Source organism: Perissodus microlepis, chromosome 15, assembly GCF_051167445.1.
Source record: "Perissodus microlepis isolate ML-2025 ecotype Zambia chromosome 15, ASM5116744v1, whole genome shotgun sequence".
Classification (NCBI taxonomy): domain Eukaryota; kingdom Metazoa; phylum Chordata; class Actinopteri; order Cichliformes; family Cichlidae; genus Perissodus; species Perissodus microlepis.
The window spans coordinates 10,718,769-10,742,340 of NC_140475.1; the positions used below are offsets into that span (position 1 = coordinate 10,718,769).

The following is a 23,572-nucleotide window of genomic DNA, read 5'->3' on the forward strand; positions in this document are numbered from 1 at the left end:
TGGGCATGTACTTGCTACTGAAATCTAGGAACAATGTAGCAACGTTAGACTTGATGATCAGCTGAAAAAAAGCAATTTAATGAACACAACACTGAACACAACTGCAGTAGCATGAGTCAGAGCAGGAAGTCAGTATGTAATGGATGTTTATGATTTACAGACGTAACGGTTAACTTAAAAAAATAAATAAATGAGTATGTCTAACTTGTGGGGCTTTTTTGTGTATATAATATTGTTGCCTGCCTGCTAGTATTAACTTGTTTGTAGCGATGCTGCAGTCATCAGCCTCCGCATATCTCCAGAGCTCGAAAAATAAGAACCCATGCTGAAAGAGAGATTAATCCTTTAAGATTTTAACTTGCGCTTGTGCCGGGGGTGTAATAATATACTTCAGTCGCTCCAAGATCAGACACACCAGGGATGATAAGGGCAAAAAAAATCAAAGTCAGAGCTACAGTGGCATGACAATTTGACTGCCCACAGTGATCAGAGAAGAGCCAGGGATAATTGTAGGAGTAATGTTGAGATCTAAGAAATTAAAGTGCATTTTTCTCTAGCTGAAAAGGGAGAAGGTAAGGGATACAGACGTGGGAAGGGTTATGAACATTAAAGTGATATTTTATTATTTTATACTTTAGTGATCCCTGTAGGGCATTTCTTTTTTGTACTACCCCTGTTCCACAGGAAGGTTAGGCTGAAAGTCAGGAAAGTGCACCATGAGCTGATGCCAGTACTCCCACTCCCACTCACCGCTTGCAAATGTACAGAAAAACCCCACAGAAAGGACTCTTATAGCCACATAACAGCCTGTGAGGGCCAGGTACAAGCAGTGGTCAAAAGGTGAGTGCCAATTTGGTATTGTTGTATGCTGAGCAAGAGCACTGTGCCCTGCTGCCCCTGTGAATTAAGGGAAGTGCATGAGGCTGTCAGATGGTGTGACAAGTAGGTGCAAAAGCGACAAATAAGTGAGAGGCAGCGCATAAGTCTGTGCCAGGACTCATTTGATGCAGCGTGAGGTGCTATAAACCTCCACAAAGCAATACTAGAGCTTCAGTGCAGATTACTACACTAATCAATGCGGGCAGAGAAACACAAGGCACACAAACACGCGTGCTCAGATGGATCTCTTCACATGAGCATTTACATCCTAATTACAAAATGTCATTTATTCAGCTGAACTACCAATTAGACCCAATTAACGAAGACATTTAGCTAATGTGAAAAATGTGAGTGTATGTATAGGAGAATGAAAGTAAATTAGTGAGAGATATAGCAAGAGTGTGTGTGTGTGTGTGTGTGTGTCTCAATTGATGAGTGGCCAAAATGCTCTCAAACCTTGAAAGAACTGTTTGAGGGTTAAGATTTGGTTTTAGGGTCCGTGTAGGAATTGGGATATGGGGTCCTTGCAGAGGCATAAGTAGAGTGTGTGTATACGTGTATGTGTGTGTGTGTTAGGTCAAGCAACACCAGGTGCAGCAGACTCTGATCTCAGGATGTGAAGCTTCTTATCAGCAAGCCAGTGCTGGAAAGTTTATCTCCATCCCTCATATCTTTCTCTTAAACAGATAGCATCTGTCTAAAACACTTCAACTAAAGAGAGGTGAGGAAGTTCTTGTCGCTCACACACCCCTTCCTTCAGCTCCCCTCCTAGTTTCACGAAAATTATGTTTTCCCTCTTTCTTCATTTCATCCCCCTATCTCATAGACATGCAGTCCTACGCGCAGCAATACTAGATAAGAAAAGTCACAGGCCAAACTGTCTTTTAGTATGCAGGCACGTCTCCCTCCGCTGTTGTACTTCAATGCAAATGTTGCCCTATATTTCCCCTTCTGCGCAGTTCTTCACACTCTTTCCTTTCCCTGATTCGGTTTTTGCTCCGTCTCTCCGCATAAGCTTGTTTATTGTTTGTCCTCTGTCTTTCATTTTGTCCTTTACTCAAATTTATCTAGAAGTTCTTCCATGTGCATAGAAAACCCTCATAAATTACAAGTGTCGTGCACAGTTTTAGAGTAAACAGAGTGAGTCTTGTACTGCAGTGAGACAGACTGTTGCAGAAGAAGAACAAATAAAAGACACACGAAGTGCATGCCAACCATCTGAAATTCGTACTGGGACATCGTGTTAGTATTCACAACTGCACTGTCAACTAGTGTGTACTAAGAAGAAAGTATAAACTGTTGAAGTCACCTTATCAGTTTGGGGTTGACTTCAGTAGGCTTTCATCACGGCTGCTTGCTAGTCATCACTCATAATGCTTTTGGGTGTGCAAATGCTCTTTTAGCATCTGCATAATCGTCTGAGTCTGCCTGAAGAAAAACTTTGTCACATGACCATGTCCCACTGGTTTCTACATAAATGGTGAGGCAAACCAGAAAAACCATCTACTGCAAGAAATTGAATGCCTGGCAAATAAAAAATTTCATAATACAGTACTTTCAACACAAAAACAACACAAAACATAAACACTGACAGAATTATAGAAAAATGACTATAATGTTATATTAAAATTAATAATTAAATTATTAGTATTAAATTATACATTGTAATTATGTCCATTTTTATTGCATTATTACTTATTTTCTGTTTTGTTTTTTTCCCCAGTGTATCAGCCCTCACTTTTCAGCTGCTGAGGGCTGCACTTTTGCTTTCCTGTAAGCCTTTACCAGGGCTTTTATTCAAATCATCCATTCCTTCACAGAACCATTCATCCATCCACTTATCTAATTCAGGGTCACAATGAGACCATCTTAACTGTCGTGGATGAGAGGCGGGATACACCCCGTTGCAGGGTTAACAAAGAGAGACAAACAACAGCACATTCACATTTAGGTTCACCAATTCCCCAAGCAAGCACATCTTTCAACTTTGGGACGAACCTAGAGTAATAATAATAATAATAATAATAACTTTATTTATAAAGCGCTTTCAAACAAAGTGCTGTACAACTATTTGACCTACAGTAGACATAGAGAACACCACGCAAGCACCAAGAGAACATGCAAACTCCACACCAAAAGGTCCTAGCCAGGGTGGATTAGACCCAGGACCTTCTTGTTGTGAGCCAAGAAGTGCCACCATGGGGGATACATAAATATATGTATACATAACAAAAGAAGAGGACATAAATGAGGAAAAAAAACCTCAATCTGAACATTATTTTCCCTGCGATTCTCAGGGATGTGTATACTATAGATCTGACCACTTGATACACTAAACACATTTAAACAGATGCTTCCTCTTACTATCTCGGTCTTTCCAGTCACAATGGGAAATGGAGACAAAAAAACAACAACAACAAATCGGAGCTTGGGAGAAAACAATTTAGCCTTTTTTTTTTAATGCTCTACCTTTATATACTCTGTACACATGTAGTACTTTGTAAAAGATAAAACGATAAAAATATGAGGAAAGATCAAAGGCGAGAACAAGAAAAGTGATGTAACAGAGAGAGAGGAGTCAGGGAAGGTTAACAAGCAACTGAAAAAAAACTGAAGTAAAAGAGAGAAAAGCAAATACAAAACGATCAAAAAAATCATGTTAGAAAAGAAAACTGGTGATAGAGGAAATATAAACCATGTATAAAATAGGTACACAAGTAAACAGATGAGAAGTACTAATAGGGGAAGCGAGAAATGGAATAAGACGCCACATAAAGAAAAGTGCACAGGGACTTGGGGTGGCTTTGTGGCCTTCCATAATGGCCCGCAGCCAGTGCAATGATATAACGGGGCCATTAAATAGGGGATACAGGTCATTAGTTTGGCTGGCTACAGTGATAGGGGGAAGAGAGCCTGACAGCACACAAACAGCATCCACGCAAGATGGAGGAAGAGCAGAGATCAATCAGAGAGATGAGAGTGAGGAGGACAACAAAGACAGAGGGGTGCAGGGGGCAATGCAGACAGAGACGAAAAGGGGAGTGGCAACTGAGGTCTAAAGGGCAGAGTACCCTTTGAAAAGCCTGCAGGATATGGGCAAGCTATGGGTGTGTGTGTGTGCGTGTGTGTGAGACTTAACATACTGTATATAAATTCATGTGATATAAAACTCTTTGACCTTAACCACTGCACCAGCAGTGGCACTGCATACATCACTATGGCCATTCCTTCATCCCACATTTCTCTGCGACCTTCAGCTGAACTTCTTTCAAGTCACCTACTTTCCTTCACCCCTTTTCCTTACGATTTATACTGTATGTCTTTAAGCGGCAAAGCTCATTTAGACCCCTACAAGCTCCTTATGTACATATACACAGAAACAATAGGATGTGTCTGCTCGTCACAGGTATTATTAAACCAACACTTGCCATCCTCGGTGCGCAAAAGGTTTAAATTTAGTCCTCGGGTGTAAAAATACCAATTATGATTCAGTGAAAGGTGCTAATCTAACAAATTCCAAATATCTCATCTTATTTTAAGTACAGCTATAACACCATTAAGGTAACAGGGAGCAGTCATTATCACCCACCATTTATTTCATAAAGCAGTCATTCTCTTTCTGTCAGGTGCAGATTATGTATATTGGCAGAGTTGGCAGAAGTGCTTATTATGATATGTTATGCCTACCACAATACACATTTATGGTGTTTCCCTGGATCATTGCTAACCATGACCCCTCTGGTAAAGCTAATGTGAGATTTACATTTTTTTTTTTTTAAACATACACTTTTTTTATTGTTTAAACCTCAAATCAAGAGTCTAAGAACTTAGACTCTTTGATGGTTCATTATTTAGACTACCATCACTATAGACTACCCTGACCCGGGTGCCTGAGAACCATCACAAACAATTCAAGATCTGAAAACTTTAATATGAAAAACTCAATATTTCACATATTTACAAATCCTGTAATAATTACTGCAACACTGATTATGCCTGGCAAATTAAAAGTATTAGCACTGAACATGATGATAACTTAATCACAAATTACAGTATGTGTGCACTAAATTCAGTAGCACCAATTGCTAATAGCTCATAAAAGGTTTTAAATAGTCTCACAGAAACTTGTTGTGGTTTTGTGGACAGCATCTGTAAAATATAAGTGCACTCCTCACTCCTCTACCTTGCCTGTGCCCCATCCTCCACCCTATCTTTATTCCTTCACTGTCCTGATTTATGGTCCAATCCCTTTGTGCACTCATTCTCCTCTCCTTCACACCTCCTTCTCATGGCAACCACAAGGCGGAAACACACACTCGCCATATTACAAAGCAAGCTATGTGCTTACTCTAAAAGCATACAGTTGAACTGTGGTGTGTGTTTGACCATGAATGGGTAAAGAAAGAGGAAAGGGAGGTGGTAAATGCAGGGTCGTGTTTACAAAAACCCTAAAATCTTCGCACAACTGATCATCTTTCTGTTCATCTCCTGTGCAGTCATAGCATACTCGCTTAGTTTGCCGTTTATAACTTGATTTCACTAATCAGTTATTAACATATTACGAGAGAACAGTAAGTGTGGGCTTTTTGATTCAAAGACAACTTTCTCTTGGTAACAAATGAATACTGAGGAGCTGAACTGAGTGGGAAATCTCTGTAACCTGCAGAGGAGGCCATTTCAACCTGGCCCAGAAAATTCTGCGGTACAGTCCTTTTACACACCACTGGTTTTTGCTGCAGTGTCCTGTATTATGCACCCATCCCTCTATCCTTCCATTTTTCTTACTCTCCACCCCTCCAGCTCTCCCCCCCCCCCCCACCACCACCACCACCACACACTTAAACTGCAACTGAGCTGATTCTTATCCATTGTCTCTCAAGTCAATACTTTGAGCTAAAAGGGGATAAGTCAGGCTTGTATGTGAGGGGAGATAAGACCATGGACCACATGCACACAGTGAATAAAGACAAAATCATAATCACATATTTATCAATTCAATCACAGTAACATCACATGAATAGGAGCTAGTAATCTTTTACTTAAATGATACAAAGATTGACTTAGTTTTTTCTTGGGTATTTCCCAAAGTAAATCCATAGATGTGTCTCTAAAATAATAAATATTTATAGTTCATTCTCTGCAGGCTAAGACAGTGAACCTTTTGAGGAGTGCGTGTTTCCCCTCCAACCTCTGCACACAAAAACATCTCACTTCCCAGCAAAGACCTGCACAACAGGCTTCTACAATTAGATCACTTGCAATTATCCATTCAGCACAGATATTATATGCGGACATGCTGAGGATAAAGGGTGCAGACAGGATGGGGAACAGCTGTGAGGAGATGATGAAGGGAAAAGGTGAAAATGGTGTTGATTAAAAAAAAAAAAAAGAAGAAGAGTTTAAAGTGATTTGGTTAATGTCAAGGTATCATTGCACGAGTGGGAAAAGAAAGAGACCAAAGTGAAGATTGGAATGTGCAGTCTACCGTCTATCTGTGTTTAAAATAAAAACCTATAATTCTGCACAAAAAACGAAACAATTCATTGCCTTGTTTAACAAACAAACAAAAAAAAAAGTCTCTGGTTGCATTCACAGAAAAGTTATAAGGAGTGAGTACAACTGAGTGAGCATTTTACCGTCTCTGTCAGTGACAAGGCAGCAGTTACAGTAGCATTGTGCAAAGCCGTAAACACACCGCTGGTCCACAGGAAATCGATATGGCGCCTTGGAGCGTGGTATTATACTGCTATGATTCTCTCCCCTTGTAGTTTGCAATGCATTCCCCACTAGATACCCTATTGTGTCTTCCTGCCTACCCTTTCTCAGGATAACCTAGATTACCTGACAGTCCCACAGATGATCACATTCCATTTTTGTTACTGCTAACAGAAGCTACAGTCTAACCACTGGATTTCTCCTCACATAAAAACTTTATTGGGTAAAGAAACTTTTTTTATTACTGGCCTGGGTTTTCACCACCGGGGGGGTTGGAAAATTTGTGTTTAATATTAGTGGAGGAGATTCAGTTTCATCATCCAACAGGCACATTTACACATACATAGAGCTGTCTTACAGACACACAAATCAAAGTAAGAGAGACAAAATCAGAAATTCGAAAAGAATGGGATGTGGTGTGTGAAACGGCTTGTGTGGGAACAACACTCACGTTCCTCTTCTTTGGGGTCCAGCTGTGTGACACTGATGGAGAGGCGGTCCACGCGCTCCTGCAGGGAGTTGACCCGGAAAGAAAAGGAGTGTGCTTCATTGAAGAGCTCTCCAAACAGGTCCTCTGCATATTTACCTAGGCACACACAGAATTGAAAAACACTGAGATGAAAATAAGTACTGAAATGGACTGAGTAGCTTGATTAAATATATTTATTTTAAAGATATTAAGAGCCGAAAGGTATTCAACTGGTGGCTGTGGAGGTCATTTTTATGTAAAGCGAACTTCCTGTTACACTTAAGAAACCAGATGAGATGATTTAAACTTTGTGACACGGCTGCTGGAAACAACCATTAGAAGATCAGCAACAATACTCAGATAGGCTGTGGTGTTTAAATGACACTCAGTTTCTTGGAGTGTGTCTTCTGCATACCGTGGCTATAATGAGTGGGTATTTGAGGTACTGTTTCTTTCCCTTTGGCTTAAAACAGTCACTGTCCTCTGACAGTCAGATAACTGACGCTCATTGGCTAATTTCTCTTTTTTGGACCATTCTCCGTAAACCCTAGAGATGGTTGTGTGGGAAAATTGCAGTAGATCAGCAGTTTCTGAAACGCTCGCACCAGCCCATCTGGCACCAAAAACAACACCACCTTTCACTTAAATCATCTTTCTTCCCCATTCTCTATTTTCCACTGAAGGCAATGGCTTGTTTTGCAATTTTAAAGAAAGATATGCAAATCTTCTCCAAAATTCAGTGGATTCCCTCTTTGTCTTTCTTCAACTGCTTTACCAGTTTTCATGGAATTTGGCACCATAGTTTTTGCATAGTTTTTCTGACAGATAGACAGACAGACGTCTTTCCTTTGCCTGAGCTGTGCAGTTAATGATAGTAGGGGAAACACTGGCTCACTGGTGAGGTGGAAAGCCATTAGGGACATAAAGGTGCTGCCTGACTGCTTTGAAAGAGACGTAAGCATTGATGTGTGATACCAAAATTGAATTAAAAAAAGAAAAGAAAGAAAAACTGGTGTAGATTAAGCCAGAATGATAAAACTATTACTTTCTGCCAACATTTTCTTTATGCTAATACATTTCAGCCAGGTTCACTTATACATCAGCGTACATCCCAGTTTCTGCCCTGCTAAATGTAGGCAGTGATTTTACATTATCACCCACCATTTATTTCATGCACTGAATTCATTTTTTAGCCTCTATAAAATAAAGTGGATTCATGCCATGGCCTGTGAGTCATAAACATATGCTGCAATATGCAAAATGTTTTCTCAAACTTCCCAGCACGAATGAATTCATCACAAACTATGGCGACCAAAATATACTGCGAATGAGATGATTTACACTCAGGCATGTTGGTAGATTTTTAGAGCTTTCTAAAGAGTCAAGAATCAAAAACCGCACATACTACTTAAACTAGAATTGTGTACAGTGCAAATATCTCAGTCTTAAAAGTATGGAACAACCTCACTGCCAATATAAACAAATTTCATAAAAGTTATTATACTTAAAGGAAGCAAGTCTGTGTATGTATAGTGTGCTGTGTCTGTTTAAATTATGAAAGAACACATGTGTCTGTACACGAGTGTCCTCAGGTTACTGACTGAGGCTGCTGAGCTGGCGGATGACGTTGGCCAAGGAGATGTTAGTCACACATTCCAGCTCGTTCTTGATGTTTCTTGGCAGCACCGTGTGGCACAGGTGCCTGGGCTCGATGGTGCGCTTCACCAGCGGCATCCTTCTGCTGAGAAACCGCTACCTGATAGAGGAAGGGGGGGCAGAAAAAAAAAGAAAGAATACAAAACGTCAGTAAATCAATTCTTGTCATAAATCTACTTTTGCTATTTATTACACCTGCAAATATAAGAGGTACAGAAAACGCACGCTTCACTCACATCCCGACTGAGAGAACGAGAGAGATGGGCTGCAGGGTGAATATGAAAAAGGACACGTATAGAAATGGAAATAACTGTGGAAAAGGGTCTCAAGTAATAGAAAATACTTGTGTCCTATTTTTCTGCAATGTTTTGACATTGCCAATAGCCATGTTGCCTCATCTGTTTCACTGACGTCCCGCTGTCTTGTTCTTTTCATCATGCATAGTCTGCATAACACACCTCAGCACTTTGTCTGCCCACTCAACCATGCTAATGGCATTAAGGCTGCACTGAGAGCTGCTAAGGCTCACATCTCCTCCTGTCAAACTAACACAAAAAAGAGGGACAGCTGGGTAAAACCACTGAACACACAGCGATGATACACACCCACGACTACTCACTGTTGTGTCACCTAAAACACCCTTTCACCCCCAAAACTATACGAGAGGTGTTAAGCAGTACAAAGGTATAAAGTGTAACACGTGGAGTATGCTTAAAGTTCACTCCGTTTATCTTGGTTTGTCTTTGACTCATAACCTGCCGGTGAACAGGTTTTCTCCCACAAACAACCCCTCCCCTCCTGCTGCACCCAAACCAGCTCATTTCATTTCCCTATTAATGCATTCACTATTAAAGCGCACGAGTGCAGTCATTCACTGAAGTTTATATCTTTACAAACACAGACAGGTGTTTGACTTTGTTTTTTATTCTTTATATTTAATAGAAACACTGCTGAGTAAAAGTCTTGATACACCCTACGTTTCTTTATATTTTGCTAGGAAAATTAGAAAAATTTGGAGCAACGATTTTCTCAAAAACACTGGGAAATACACTGCATGCAGCAAAAACAGAATTTCAAGAATTCTAACAAGATTGAAAGCAAATATTTTTTATGAACGCCTTTAGTCTTCAGCACAGCCTGAACTCTTAGGCAAGCTTTGTTGTCATTTTCTTAAGTAAAGAATAGCTCTCCAGGTTTCTTCTCGTTCTCTTTCAAGATGATCCCACACTGGTTAAGTAATGCTAAGGTCCAGGTTTTGGAGAAGCCAATCAATGACTGATCGTATTCCATGTAATAAATAAGAGACCAGTAGCTAAACATAGCCATTCGCTAGCATGATACAAATGGTCATATATAGGGGTTATGAAAATAAGGAGGAAATAAGGACCAGCAATAGCAAGTAAAGAGGACTTGATGCATGTCTCCTTTAGTGATCAATATGTGCAATTTCTTAAAGATCAAGTACTCAGATGAACCAGCGGACCAACTGACAGGTATGGTAAGTAAGTAAGTAAAACTTTATTTATATAGCACCTTTCAAGATAAAAATCACAAAGTGCTTCACAGAAGCTGTCAAAGGATAGCTTTGGGGGTCCTTTTGTCCCTCTGTGGGGGGACACTCCCACTAGGTTTAAATCTGGGACTCCCCACCATTTGACCTTAGAACTGAAGAAGCTTCTCGGATGAGAGGTGAAACGTCTTCAAGCAACTTAAAGAAGTCCAGACGCTTTTCTTTGCAAGCTGCTTTGACTACAATGACCTGGATGACTGAGAACCTTCACAGACATATTCACAGAAGCTAAAACCTAAAAATAAAAATCTACCAAAAGCAAGTTTAAAAAGATGAGTTTTTAGCTGTTTTTTAAAAGCGACCACTGAGTCCACAGATCTCAGGCTCAAAGGGAGAGAGTTCCACAATCTGGGGGCCACAGTTCCAAAAGCTTTGTCGCCTTTTGTTTTCAGCCTCGTGTGTTGGACAGCAAGCAAGCCCTGGTCACATGACCTCAGGGACCTGCTGGGAATAAATGGTAAATGGCCTGTATTTGTATAGCGCTTTACTAGTCCCTAAGGACCCCAAAGCGCTTCACACATCCAGTCATCCACCCATTCACACACTGGTGATGGCAAGCTACATTGTAGCCACAGCCACCCTGGGGCGCACTGACAGAGGTGAGGCTGCCAGACACTGGCGCCACCGGGCCCTCTCATCCCCCTCATGTGATGTTTCCAGTGCCCCAATATATTATTAGAAATGCTTCCATCACTGATGAATAATCACAACTCTTCACTGTAACCATAGAAATGTAAGACCAGAATGTATCCTGGCTAAGGTTGGTAAGAAGAGAGCGAGAAGGTCCAGAAAAGACTGTGCTGAGCTGAGTCATCTAGGAAGCATCTTAAATGGGAGCATCAGTGTCCATAAAAGGAAAAACCGACAACATGTGCCTCTTTTATCTGTTGCTGAAATGGTTTGAAAGAAGAGTGGAAGTGATGTTAAAATGACACAAACCCAAACATGGTGCCAATCTCTGCCCACCACTAAAATAACAAGAGATCCTCTCCACTTCAGAGATCCTTTGAGTGTACACACACTCACCATCCTCTCCTCACTGGGAACAACTCTTGACACAATGGACACTTATCAGAATCCAGATGTCTTCAGAATATCAAAACTACCTGCCAGCTGTTACCATGTTGACCTTTAACAAGCAGGCAGAGCAGTACTACCCAAAGTAGCATGTAGGAAGATCATCTTGAAGTGCACATTTCCAAGGGAAACGCATGCCATAAACTATATTCTCATATGAAAAATATTTGCCACTTGAACATTTTGAATGTACATTCAACTCTGTTTAGCTTCTACTGGTTGTCAGACAACTGGCTCAAACCTAACCCAAATAATTCAACACCTAGTCTGAAGCTTTTTACTTCAGATTAAACAAATGAGCCATAAAATATTAATGAATTAATTCATTGCTAAGAGGCTCAGAAGTGTTGATAGGGCTAGGCAGATCATGCCTTTCTCCTGGCTTCTGGACTTTGTGTTATGTAAAGCTGACCAGCTGCTGCTGGCAGCTTTGTAAAGACTGAGTCCACTTTTCAAAATGTGAAACTCTTCATGTCCAAAACAGTAATATTTGTCATCTTAATTTAGTCTTTTCTGAAAATTAAGCGGCATCTCCCTGAACGTTCCTTGTCAGAACTCTTTAGAGCACAAGCGTTGTGCTCCTTAAAAAAAACTTATCTATCTTTAATTAGTTTATGTGCAAAGTAAGTCACTTTAGATTGTGTATACTCAGCATATCAGAGAGGTTCAGTGAGAAAACGGGCAGACACGCTCACACACAGACGCGCGCGCGCACACACACACACACACACACACACACACACACACTTTGTAACATGTGGGTTCATTTCAAAAGGGAAGTTAGTAAAAAAAGAGTTTAAAAAAGATACGTTTTTTTTTGTTATTAAAATGACCTGTGAAATTATAAAAAAATACTGAGTTAAGTTAAATGAATCTGGGAGAAAAAAAACAAAAAACAAATTCAATGAATTTCAAATACATACATACATACATACATACCTGGATAAAAAAAAAACAACAACAATAGGACACCAACAGTCTTCAATTGGCCTTCCCAGAGCACAAAACTCAACATTACTAAAGTGTCGGATCTCCTTGAACAGCCAAAGAAGAGATCTGAACGTCTTTCAAGAAGCCTGGCGAACTATTCCTGACGACATCTTAAAATAAATGACAAGAAAGCTTGCCTAAGAGAGTTCAGGCTGAAGAAGTTGAAGAATAGAGATGGTCATATCAAATATTGACTTTCAAGCTTGCTAGAATAGTACAAATTCTGCTTTTGCCTTATATATTTTATTCTCTTGTAGTAATTTTCCTGGCACTAAAAAAATAAAGAATAAATGAGGGGCTGCTCAAAACTAAAACAACTGTTAATTTACATTAAATAAATCAGAAAAGCCCAAGTGCTTATATGATTTTTTTAAACAGTGAATGTGTTGTCCTTTTAACACCCTTCCTTCTAACCAATCATAAGAGTTAGTTTTTGTAAGCTGACAGAGAACAGGTTTGTTTAAAGGGGGAATTAAAAGCAAACAGTGACAGAATATTAAGTTTCCAGACAGCAGCGAAATAACGATGAGAAACAGGAGAAAAACAATTTTTGGCAGAGGCGGGAGGCGTGCACAATCTCAATATTAGTACTTTTATTTTCATCTGCCTTTTTAAACAAGTATGGCAAGGATGACAGACTTGATTTTGATTGTATCGAAAACAAAGCAGCAGTAGATAAAACCACACAAAAAAGCACAAAAAAAATAGATGGTAAGTGATAATACTGATCCTTCTTGGTGTGGGCATTTCAAATAGTAGACACTAACAGTTTTCTTTGGTCTCAAAACCAGATTTATGAACGATTTAAAAATACTCTGCTTAAAGATTTGGTCAAACTGAAGCAGTTATGAATTTCAGTGTTTCAAAGTCACCAATAAAAATCAAAGTCAATGAAGAGATTCACTTCTCTTATCTAGCTTTAATCTTGTTTTCCAATAAACGCAGACAGAAGGAGTGTTGATCTAGTACAGGCAGGCAAGGTTACTGCATTAACTTAATATAAGTTGGCACATCATTAGTAAGTAAACACAGTTAACTTCACATTGCCTTGCTTTTCAGTCAGTGTCTTGCCGCACTGCATGAGCTTGGATTGTGATGAATGACTGCAGCATACAGTACATACTGCCTGCTGACAGGATATGAAATAATTTAGGACTGCCGTCCATGATGGAGGAAGATATTCTCTACACACACATGATTACTCACAAACTGCTAGCACACACTTTCATTCTGCGTTTTTACACTTAGGTTTCTGTATCATATGGTGGCATGATGATGTAAGTATGTGACAGCATTGCTCCTGTTAGAATTTCTTAAATCATATATACAATCTTGGTTGTGATCAAGAGATAAATTGGGAAAATATAAGAGAAGAAAAACAAAGAAGGGCTGACGGGACAACTGCAGGGCACTAAGCTCAAACATATTCACATTTAGAAAACTAACAGAACTATAAATATTGTCCTGAATGAGATAAGGGGCTTGATAACAGGTCGGTCAAGCTAGAGTAAAAATTAGATGGCATCCTCCTTGTGACTAGGAAAAGTTGGTGGTTGCTTTGACATTGCATTGAAATTTCTGGACTGAAAGAAGTTGTGCCGACTAGCTGGTCATCCAGAAAGGCAGGTGTCTGGGTTGGAGGCAACCTGCCTCCAGGCAATCATTTTCAATTAGATTGGTGAAGGTTTGGAAATAACTGCATAATAACTTTTACATGACTATGAGTCAGTCTATACTGATGAGTGCCACTCATCTGTTTTCAATAGGGAACTTGACTCAAATGGTTGCCTGCTGGTTCAATTCCTACAGAAAAGCAAAGTGCTGTAGTAACGGCATTACTATTTTGCACGGGAACATCTAAATTTCTGTTTCAGAGCTATGAGGTTGTGGATAGACACTGAATATAAGTAGTTAATGTCCATTTCTGTGAATGTTGATGGCTATTTAATCACACTTAATGGCAAGATTATCACAAACAGGCTGCATGTAATTGCTAACTTGACCTCATTCAATCACAAACTGATAGCAGACTGACTTCGTACTATTGCGGGTTCATTACAGTCTTGATTCACCAAACTCACTTTAAAGATAGCAACTGACTGCAAGTGGTCGCAGACCTGGTACCCAGTTTCAAAGGCAATGAGATCACAATTTCATTAAAGACTGTCACAGTAATTATGGTCATGCTGTGGCCTCCAAGAAGTTTTTCCAAGTGTGCCACAAAACTAACATTCAGATTAAATAAAGAACTCAAACATGGTGATTATACTCTGGAGTATAGAGACACCATGGACAGAAAATTATTCTTGTTATAGTTCTTCAAAGTCTGACTGAAGTTTGCCTGCAGGGCGCATGCATAGTTAGTGTAATGTAATGTAAAATTTCAGCATATGAATCAACCTGGATGCTTGCTCAGAGACTTGCACTGGGTGAAATTTACGTCACCCAGGCCCAAGCAGAGCCCATAAAAACAGCTGCGTTAACGACAAACGACCGAATAGGAGATTTATTGAAACAACCCCCCCCCCCCAAAAAAAATACAAAACAAAGCAAAAAAGTGCTCAACACCCTGTTAAATAATGAATGCTCATCTTGAATGGTTAATCTTATGAAAAGGATTGAAGCATTTTTAAATCCGACAGTCAACGGTGTGCATTTTGTGGGATAAAATGTTGCTGTAGGCATACAGATATATTTTGTTGTCATTCAAGCCCTGAGGAGATGATTGTCCTCAAACTGAAAGGCAAAACTGTAGGTTCAGCAGAAGAGATCATTTCTAAGGAGAAAGTACAGTTCACATGACAGAAAAATTATTGTGTATGCATTTTTCTGTTTCAGATTTGGTCTTTGTAATGTGTGGCATAAGCACAATGAGTTGCAAAATCTAAAATCTTGTAATTATCTTAGACTTTGATTGATTCACTTTTACATCTAAGTATCAAAGTATCGAAATAGTTTTCACACAAGTATTCTTAGATTTTTGACAATGCTGCACAATAGCTGTTCAATGAAAGAAACGTATGTAGATGACAAAACTGACAGCTCATATTAAGGAAATATTACACTGCTCCATTTTCTCTTTAATCTTGATTCAATCAGGAAGACACTGGATAGGTGTTTGAGAGAGTGCCACGGTCTCTATTCTTTTTCTCTATTGGGATGATTACTACACATATACGCACACAACAAATTAACATTCCTGTGATTTTACTTCCCCCCCCATCCTATCTACGGACTAGTCAATCCCTGTCAGCACACCCTTTGGCACTCTGCTACTACTTTTATGGCTCATTCATCTTGATGGGAGGGCGCGGGGGGTGCTTCCCGCTGTCACCTATCACCATAGCAACAGCTGCAGTGGGATGTCATCGGTCACTTTATAATATCGCACGTTAGGCGGGGGGCAGGAAAAGGGAAGAGGAAGTGAATGGGTCAAGATCACAGTGACACTTCGCAACAACGATAGCACTTGATGAATAAATGCAATATAAGTGGGAGAACAAGCCAGAGATCAGGGATTGCTCATCCATTGTGTACAGGCACAAAGTGGGGTGAGGGACGGCACATGCCAGGAGAGAGCTAGGGGCCTCCTCTGGTGCAGCTCGTTGCACCCGAACAATGAGTCCAACTGAAGGCTCTAATGAATCCTAATGGAGTATTTACTCACTCACACTGCAGCACAATATAGCTCCCGACCCCTCAATGTGGAGCTAGTCAAAGACCTTTTATGTGGAGGGTTTTCAGAACTGCCAGACTACACCATCAGATACACTATGAGATAAGAGTGGATAAAAATGTAAGAGAAAACAAGATGATTTTTGTGTGTTGGTAAATTATACAAGGAATTTTAAATGAATACAAAGAAACCTCAGATAAGACAGAATTTGCATTTGTTTACAAAAAAAACAATAAAAATCCAGCGTTGATCCAATTTGCTGAGTCTTAGTAGTAGTTTGGGGGAAAAATAAATATATATTAAAAAAAAAAAAAAAAGAAATAAATATTTAAAAAAAAATAAATCACAAGATGACTAAAGTAAGCCGTGATAAGGAAGCCAGCCAGTGGTAAGGAAAGCAAATTGCCTGGGTCTCAAGAGAGATCTCATCATTAAGTGATGTAAAATTCATGGTCTGAACTCTGATTTTTCTGCTGGATCACCATGAAACAGAATCCAACACAAGGCACACATAGGGAGTCTGCATGCGCTCATGCACTGATTCTAAATGTAACTTTTTTGAAATTTCCAAACAAAATGCAATTTCCTATTTCATCCACAAGCGCACTGACCTAAGTATGAAGAAAAGAGAAATATTCGGATCCTTTTTGTTAAAAAGATTTTTTAACAGTTGATTTCTAGGATTAACAGTTTAACTGAGCTAGTATGAACTTTGGTTGATGTTTTTTTTTGGGGGGGGATAAACAAAATGTTCATTCTACTTTTGTTCAACTTAACGCTTCCCTATGACGTGATCAGTATCCTTGGAACTGTAGCTTGCAGTAACAGCATGGTATTGAGTAAAATCCAAGATATAATTCAAATCTACGCACCGGATGAAACCTCTGCATTCCCAGTACGCTAATAAAAAACATCTTTCATCTGTACATTGCACATAACACTTTTCTATTTCTGAAGCAACATAATTCAGTACTTCTTCAGACCATCCTATTTGTGTGCTATCACATTAAATGCACAGAAAAGAAACTGCAATTGAGTTAGTATCTACATGCTGACATCCAGTCACCTGTGGAGGTCAACAATTTAGCTAATGCATCTGGCGTTCTAAATCCAGCATAATAGTTATACCACTGGCACCATCTATAGGTGTACGCCTATATATGGTGCCATCTAGTAGGAAACAAAACAAAACTCTCATACTGACAAACTGAACCAATCTGTTAGACTCTGTTTTGAAGATGAATCCTCTACCAAAAAAAAAAAAAAAAAAAAAACCATTAGCAATTTCCTGTGTACTGATGTTTCCAGGGAGGATCTTTGCCAGTTAAGGCACTACTTTGCACAGGAAGTATAATGAGGGATTTCTCGTGCTCACTGCACAGATCTACGATTTCTGTGTCAGTGACATCTTACTTTCTTTTTGCATTGATCCCGCCCACAGTTGCTGCAAATTAAAAATGACAAATTAGCAAGACAGAGTGTGCTGCTAAGCAACAGCCATAGTGACATGAGCATTCGAATGAATGGTCATGACCAGGTGTGTTTAAAACTAGCTACAAGTTTGGTTGGTGCAGATCATAAAGTCTGTAGACAAGTCTTAATAGATAGACCAGTCACTGCAACCAGCCCTTGGGATTTAAAAATGCAGCTTCAGAGCATTTTGATTCTTACAGCTTAAAAATTAATGCATTTTCTGTGTCAAATTAGCCTGAACATTTTGTCCTTTGTTCAGTGACTCTGGGAACTACAGCTGTATTCTTAGAGTTCTCTATGAACTAAGAACAGCTGCAAACATAAAACACGGGCATATAATCAGTGAAGCTGGCACAGCCTCAGCAAGCCAATGGCACTGGGTTAGGAGTTCAAACTGGCAACGCTTAATAACAGCTGGTTTAAATCAGTAATGCAGATTTGCAGTGCGAGACAGCTACTGCAGTTCATTTTCCAAAGAAAACATAGGCAAATAAAATAACTGGGCAAAGCTGAGCTCAAGATGTATCAACAGGTCTGCTTCTTCCTTTGGCCTATTTAAAAAAAAACAAACAAAAAAACATTTTTAACAGCTGCAGAGGTTAACAGGAGCAGTACTATATCTGGCTCATCATCCAGCTATTAATTTTTTAAATGCCATTTGTTGTGACTGAAATTCTCTTTGCAACACATTTTAAAGCAGCTGAAATTGTGTTACATTTTTAACATAAAGAATAAAATTCTGAATTCACTTTGTTCTTTAGGCAGTAAAGTAAATCAGAGGGTACAGAGATGGTACAAAAAGACAGATTTTTTCAAATCAGTGATAAAATACTGAAAGAAAGAGAGCCTAATGTTAAAATCAATACCACTGAGGATTTATTAGGTGACCTATCTAAGCCGGACACCTCCCCTTTAACCAGAGTGTCCAGGGTTTAATATGCTTCAAAGAAAGTGCTTATCAGATTATAGAAAATCAAATCTTGGGGTTAAGAGCCTGCTTCAGACAACTTTTGTGATACTCTGAAACAGACAATCCAGCGAGTCTGATGCAAGATGCCTACAGACTTATAAAAAGAGTGCCTGTTCAAGCAACCCCCTATTAAAGCTTTGCTGCAGTTGGTGGGAACAGACTGTCAAGCCTGACAGATGAGGTGAGTAGCCAGAGGAGCGATCATATGTACAAAATGAAACAAAATGCACAAATACCCTGAAGATGTTGCAATCTTCTGACAGCAACCTACGAGACCGGTGGAGTTTCTCATCAAAGCATGTATTCAAATAGCAGGCCCGCATCACAAGAATAACCGCATACATGCATCAGCCCCTGCTCCCCACCCTCAATTCTTCAACTCACCCATCACAGCAGATCACGTTGGCAGAATATATCATGGCATGCGCCAGTGTGTCATCCTCCCAATTAAAATTATGCATCAGCAGACCCCCATCCCCCTTCTGGGGTGAGTTGTCACCTTGCAGGCCCTCACCAGCATGGTGCTATAACACACAGACACATAGAGACCTCTTGTTGTCGGGCTATAAATACACCTGCAGCACCAGTGCTGTCACTTTTGGCTCACACAGCTATGCTAACTAGGTTTGCTGGTAGTGGGAAACTTTAGAGTGCTTGTGGCAAGGGATAAGGGAAGATAATAAGCTTATTTCCTCGTCTCAATAACTGAATTTCTGACTGCACCATTTCTCATGTTATCCTGTCTGATATGCTGTATTACTTGCAGATAAACAAAAGCTTTTCCTCCGTAGTGGTGCAAACTTTATTTCAAACTGAAGGCTTCCTTGGTGGTTTTCCCTCATCTGAGCTCAGCTGTTTGGACCCCGGGTCAATCTGTGGACTTTTTTCATGTACACTTAAGCAAGGCAGTCATTTACCATGATGCCCTGCATATCCTTTTGATCAAGGTAAGCATCTTGGAACACTGGTACTCAAATGATACATATCCACTCGCTGGCTGACTTTCTGAGCTGTACTGATGCTGCCTGGTAGCTGTGAACAAGTTTCAAGAGTTGTTTCAAACAACAAAAAACTACAGTTTGTGTTTGTTAAGAATTAACAATTTCCATCTAATATAACATTGAATTGGTTGTAAAGGTCTTGATAATAATCAATAAGTAATTGAATCGTCAAGCATAAATAATTTCTGATCTTAAATATGCACATAGGCCCAAAAAAAAACCTCCAGATTTTGTTGTTTCATTGGTTTTGGCATGTACTACTCCCTTTACAAAATAGCGGCTGTATAATGGGTTCCTTAATCCGCCACACACACGCACACAGACATACACACAAACTGCTATGCAAGTTGTTCGCCTGCCAATGATGCAATTAAACGGAACTCGTTCTAGCCCGCTCTAAGACCTCAACCACAACTGCCCCTAGAGGATAGCAAAGAACCGAAACGTTCCTGTCATCAAGCGTTATCTGTCTTTGGGCTTGTGAAGAGAAGTCACTGACTCAACAGTGAGTTTCCGTCCACTATTCTTTACATTCAAAATCTTATTCAATGAAGAACCTTACACTGACTGAGCAGCTGGACACAGGCCACATTGTGATTGGTTACAAAGAGATTTGATCCCTTCAGACGTTCATTTAGCAAACATGCTTTATCCTACTGTAAGACGTGCACAACTAAATATTCATGGACATCTGTGTGCCAGCGTCAATGAGTAAAGTGTCTGATGAACAAACAGACTCAAAGAAGTTTATCTGCTGAGTGCACAGAAACCCACTGGTATGAATAATGAAAGCCCGCTGCTCAATTATAAATGTCTGCATGCTTGCACTGTGCAGCTGCGCTTGTTTGGCCTGTGAGGGAAATTTCATTATACTAACTCCCTTGTTGTTCATACAGACGTGAAGGACATGCACACACAGTTACCAGAGCAGCCACTCCAGTCAACTTAAAACTAAAAACACTAACATTTAAAAAGGAAAAAAAAGAAAGAAAAAAAATGACCAAAAACTAGAAGCACATGCAAATTTACAAGCCCAACACAGAGTAGATATATTTGATCCAGCTTAAAAGCTGGTTGGGACGGCAAAATAAATCAATCAAAACCATTTTCTCACTTTGGAAAGTGAGAAAACGTTAGACATTAAAATAAAAGGCATTTGACCCAATTAAGTTTTTCTTGCCTTAATTTTGACTGGCTATTAGTAGGGAGCCAGTTCCTGTAGAGATCCACTTCCCTGTAGTCCGATTCCTTGGAACCGTTAGTCTGCCTGCCTCTCGATCTCTCTTATCGGTTCTTGCACTCTTGCTACAATCTTGCTCCACTGTGTCGGAGGAAAATAGTGGCACAGTTTACAGTGTGGATATGGAGATTACTTTTAATTTTATTGCAAAAAAGGACGAGTGCCATGGTAAAGCAGGAGCACCTGCACAGCTAGCACGCAAACGCTAAGCTAGCCAAGTGAAGTTAAAGCTGAGTAAATGCTGAACCGCCATTCGCGGTGAAGCCAGCCACTGCTGAACTTCAACACGTAATAAACTAATGATCAGTCAGACTGCAGCCTCCGTTTCTACCTAGTCATGTTTCTACAGTCGAATCACCGTGACGACGCTTTGAAGTCCCTTTGTGCTGGTTTTAATCTTTGATTTATGCTCTTGGCTTTGGGTTCATACTTAAATACTAAGAGAAAGATATACATATTCTCATGCGGATAGGGATTTGTGTTGGTGTGTGGGGCTGTAGCCTGTAGGTTTATATTGTTAAATGGTTATTATGAGACAGTGTGTTTCAGATCATTTTACAGAGTAACATAAAAGTAACGTAACGAGTCATATAACGAATGTCTTTCTCCTGGTGTAATTAAGTAATGTACTGTATTACTTTTAAGTGTTCTGTATAATATGTGTAATACCTTTTTCACTTTACCTTTTTTGAGTAATGACTCCACACATCACAACAAAGAGGGGAAATACCTCTAACATGCACAAACATTCGACTAAGCGACACATAATTAAGTTGTATCAGTGTAACAATGTAATGTCTTTGATGTGCTGTGTAGAGATGGTGGTGACTGATAAGTTATAGCAACAATGGAATTGGAATCGCAACATTCTTATCAATTCTCATCCCTAGCTATTAGTGATACCACATCATCTGTTTGGATGGTCTCCAAACGTCACATTTTAGTAATGATAGGCTCAGCTCTGTAGGAGTGACTAACTCTATGATTTCCTAAATAATAACAGTGATGTTGCAATAAGATGACAATGACATAAAAAGTAATCAACACCTAGCAAGAGCTGTTGTTTTATGTTTCACTAGTGCAGCTCTCGTTCAAGAAAAAGCTAGATCAGAACAGTCCAGCTGTCAACAAAACACACCACTGATTAGACCCACCAATATTTGGTTGGAGTCCTCAACACTCTTGAACTGCAATCCAGATATAAAACATTATCTGGCCTGATTTTCCACACAGGCTAACATTTATTCTCACACAGCACACATTTGGACTACTTTTGGCACTTCAGGCTCAGTTTGGTTGTCACATTTCGATACACAATGCTGTGGGGTGAAGTCTGACAGCCCTTGGAGGTCCCCTTACAGGCTGGTGTGCCATACGGTTGAGTGTCATGCCATTTCACAAGCTGCATCTCTGACTGTTGTTAAAGTGTCACAGCAAACAACATTTAGCCAAAATATAGACATCCAAACAACTTCAAACTCGACATCGCACTTCCTTGGATCAAAAGCAAGACAGATGCCAAGTGAGAAATGGATCAATTGTTGGGAAAAGTGAAGAACAGAGACACCCACCCACCCAACAGATTCTTGGTTTACTAGATTACTGGTCAAGTAAAGCAGTTCCCTCCGGTTCAGAAACCCAGGTGCTGCTTTATTTCTTTTCAGCATGTCATTGTAACACCAAGGCTTATTCTCATCTTCTCCAGTGTTGGTCTCATTCTTTTTGTCTTCTTGAACTCTTCTTCTTGTACTAAAGACATAATTTTAATATTCTTTTACAGTCTTTTTATGTTTCACAGTTTCAGTGAATGAAATCACTCACTGATGGTAATATCTGCTATAGCGTCGTCCTTGGCGTCTGCACAATTTGTGGAATGGGAGAGCAAGACTGTCACTCAAATGGCAAATCCAAATCTCTTTAGAAAAAACAGTTAAAAAGGTCATACATTAGCTTTCTAAGAAATAAAACCATTTTTCAAATTTGTCATGACTTTATTTTTTGTGCATTGTGTCTTGTTGTTATATTTTACCATTCATAGTTTTGTTTTGAAGATTCTTTGTGAAAGAAGACTGACACAGTTTCTTCAGATACAATATTGTGCAAAAGTCTTGAGCCGAACGTCCTATCTTTGTATGTTGCTTCCAAGGAGGCAGACTTTCTCATTTGGTCTTGAGAAATAGTTCTCTAGACTTTGAGGGTCTTTCAAAGTTTTTCTTTGGACTTCACAATGCCAAAGTGTCTGACTGGCAACAACTTTATTTTTCAGAATGACAATGATGCCTATGGATTAAAAACTTACCTGAACAGAAAAAAAAAACATCTGCCATGAGTTGCCTTTCCTAAAGCCTGGACTTCAACATTATTAAAGCAGTGTGCGATCATCTTTGAATGTCCTTCAAGAAGCCCGGAGAAAGCCTTGAAGAATACTTAAAGAAAATATAAGAAAGTTTGTCTAAGAGAGTTCAAATTGAGTTGAAGAATAACGGTGGTCATGCCAAATATTCACTCTTAAGCTTATTAGAATTGTTCAAACGTTTTTTCACCTTTGTTGAAACTTGTTCGATTTGGGTAAGAGAGGTAAGCAGACTGAATCCAGGTAGGTTATATACCATAAACCCATTTATGTTTTCACATGTTTCAATAATTCACTGCTGCTATCCTAGGAAAATGGATGTCTCAAGACCTTTGCGGAGTACTGTACACAGTACCACGCAAGACTCATGTATAGCTGTGTGCCCTTTTTAAGGTATCTTCTTTATGAATAAAATTGGACAGACTTTCACAGAAGAACCATAACTTCTTCTGCAAGTTTAAAAAGTTTTCTGAGCTCTGTTCAGAAATAGAGGGTCTCCAGAC

The 23,572-nt window shown here is 39.6% G+C and overlaps 1 protein-coding gene across 3 annotated transcripts in view; it reads right to left on the reverse strand.

The window, feature by feature from the left end:
* Positions 1–23,572, reverse strand: part of wasf1 (WASP family member 1) — a 66,071-nt gene that overhangs the window by 25,718 nt on the left and 16,781 nt on the right. For all 3 annotated transcript variants that reach the window (XM_084952421.1, XM_084952422.1, XM_084952423.1), the window contains exons 2-3: positions 8,665–8,819; positions 7,046–7,180 (exon numbers count right to left, since the gene is read on the reverse strand). In XM_084952421.1, coding sequence (XP_084808547.1) covers positions 7,046–7,180; positions 8,665–8,797 — 268 coding nt within the window. In that variant the 5' untranslated portion in view covers positions 8,798–8,819. The remainder of the gene's footprint in view (positions 1–7,045; positions 7,181–8,664; positions 8,820–23,572) is intronic.